This window comes from Phytophthora parasitica, assembly GCF_000247585.1.
Source record: "Phytophthora parasitica INRA-310 unplaced genomic scaffold supercont2.4, whole genome shotgun sequence".
NCBI lineage: Eukaryota > Oomycota > Peronosporomycetes > Peronosporales > Peronosporaceae > Phytophthora > Phytophthora nicotianae.
The window spans coordinates 1,379,533-1,381,753 of NW_008648990.1; the positions used below are offsets into that span (position 1 = coordinate 1,379,533).

The 2,221-nt window shown below is 42.5% G+C and overlaps 1 protein-coding gene across 1 annotated transcript; it reads right to left on the reverse strand.

Annotated features, from left to right (window-relative positions):
• Nucleotides 1–1,741: 1,741 nt before the first annotated feature.
• On the reverse strand, nucleotides 1,742–1,955 carry PPTG_21278 (hypothetical protein; the record flags this gene model as incomplete). Its single annotated transcript, XM_008896531.1, has 2 exons — nucleotides 1,742–1,753; nucleotides 1,827–1,955. The coding sequence occupies 2 exons, from the start codon at nucleotides 1,953–1,955 to the stop codon at nucleotides 1,742–1,744; spliced, it is 141 nt and encodes a 46-aa protein (XP_008894779.1).
• Between the last annotated feature and the right edge of the window lie 266 nt (nucleotides 1,956–2,221).

Genomic DNA, 2,221 nt, shown 5'->3' on the forward strand with positions numbered 1-2,221 from the left:
CTACTAGCCATGGGGGTTTGTCGGTAGGGCATGTCTGAAGGACTCTAACGCTAAATCGCACTTCGCATTTTACCTTCTGAGCTCAACTTGCCATAGTCATGTAGATGACTGTGCTTCTTCTTGGAAGGCAGGGGATCAATGAGATTTCCTTATCGCATGAATTCAAAAGTCGTTTGGTAATGATGAGGATGCACTCTTGGTTTGCTTCTTCTTTAGCCGTTGTGTTGGCCACGAAATAACAAGTTTGATGAGCGGTACATAACAGACCTAATTTTAATTAGTGTAACGAAGCTTCACGCGCAACGCCGCGTCGCAATCTGCAAACGGAAGAAACACAGCAACACCATTTATTTCTGTACGATCCAGCCGAACCTGATATCCTGTACTAATGTCATCCACGTCTGCTGGATAGATATTCGGGATGTCAAGCACGCAAAAGTAGAGAAATGAATTCGGATTGTGCAACACACATTCGAAATAACTAACGCCTTTCAGTTAACATTCTTTTCGAGAAAAGTTTATAAAATATGCACGGTACTACGGTTCAAAACCAGGTTTGGTTATGATATTGCTCGTCGGCTTTTCTTTATTGTAAGAAAGCAACTTGGTAGACCAGCTCGCGTAGAGATCTTCAGACAACCTTGTGGTGTGTCAATTATCCTTAATTTCGGAGGTTCAGACCTGTTATAAACAGCAGGTCTATGTATGTAAGACCAGTCGAATTGAACGTCTCCTGCCCATAATATCTAGAGCCCCACAGCTGAGACGAAGCTTTTTTTTTTACAGAACTGTATGTAGTGCCTGATTAGTCACGCAGGGGATACAGTACATGCATTACTCGCGCAAATACATCACAAATGATAAAAAAAACATCGACGAGTTGAGACGGAGCACCTGTCTGTCGTCACGGCCACACATATTTTATCCAAGGACGGCTTTATAACGTCCCTTACAGTGATCACAATACATATCCTTTTTTTTTCTTGCTGCTTTCATCTCACAACTCATTGGAGGCTGCGCCTTGTGTACCTTGTTTTCCTCTATTAAAACGTAAAAGAAGTGTCATTCGATACGATCTAGAAATACATTAACTTCACAAACGCAACCACTTAGTCAATTTTAATTGATCAGCTGTGACCAAAGATTTCGTAACAATTCGTTAAACACAGCCGATAAATTAACATTAACTGAATGGTTGAGGTAGTGCGGAACGATGTCTTTCATCTCCGTATTGTTATAATGGATAGGGGACAAATCCGAAGTGCCACCCCGCCTTCCGGCATCCAGAAGCAACGCATTCTCGAAGACAGCCGCGCTTTTATTATATAGTACAGAAGATCCCATCGGTAGTAATCCCTAGAAATGGAATATCCCTCAATAGCAATAAATTAGCGGTTCCCGTTGACCAGTCACATACAAACCCAAGATATTATTCCCTTTCACCCCTCAATCGTAAAATGAAATACATTTGAAGTCAAATATTCCTATTCTGTGGTTCTTAACTATGGAAAAAGTCATAACTGTACAGTACATACAAACCCAAGATATTATTCCCTTTCACCCCTCAATCGTAAAATGAAATACATTTGAAGTCAAATATTCCTATTCCGTGGTTCTTAACTATGGAAAAAGTCATAACTGTACAAGAGCATTGTTGCTGCCACGATCCGAATGTTGAACCGATGGTGCCTATTTTGACTTCTTTGGACGTGATTCGAGCTATAGGATCACGGAGAAGTGCTCAATCTTCACTCTAATTGCACACTTGTGACGGCAACACCCTCTTCTGAAGAGTCATCACCCCACGAAACCCAACTGGCAAGTACCTGGTCGGTTGTAGACTGGTGCACGCCTCGTGCCGCGATTTGGTAGCCAACTGCGAGACCGGAAGTGAGGTCAGTGCTGTTCAGCGTATCAATAGCTTCCAAGACCGTAGATTCTGTGAGCCCATGCATTTAGCTCTGGGACAAACCAGTTATGTAATTATGGTGCTAGCATATTTGTACAGCGGTCGTTGAGTCTTGGTGAGTGTGAGGTAGACTGGTTGGGCTAGAGAGGAGGGTATCTTTGTGTGGTGAGGAAAAAAATAACGATCTATATCAGTCGTCTCCATTAGTATATCTTGTGCACTGTTCCCCTGAAGGTACCCAGATCCATTATTGTGGTACATTCATGGATTGGAACAGCCTTAGACAGGAATAAATTGTGGGGTTCACAACGC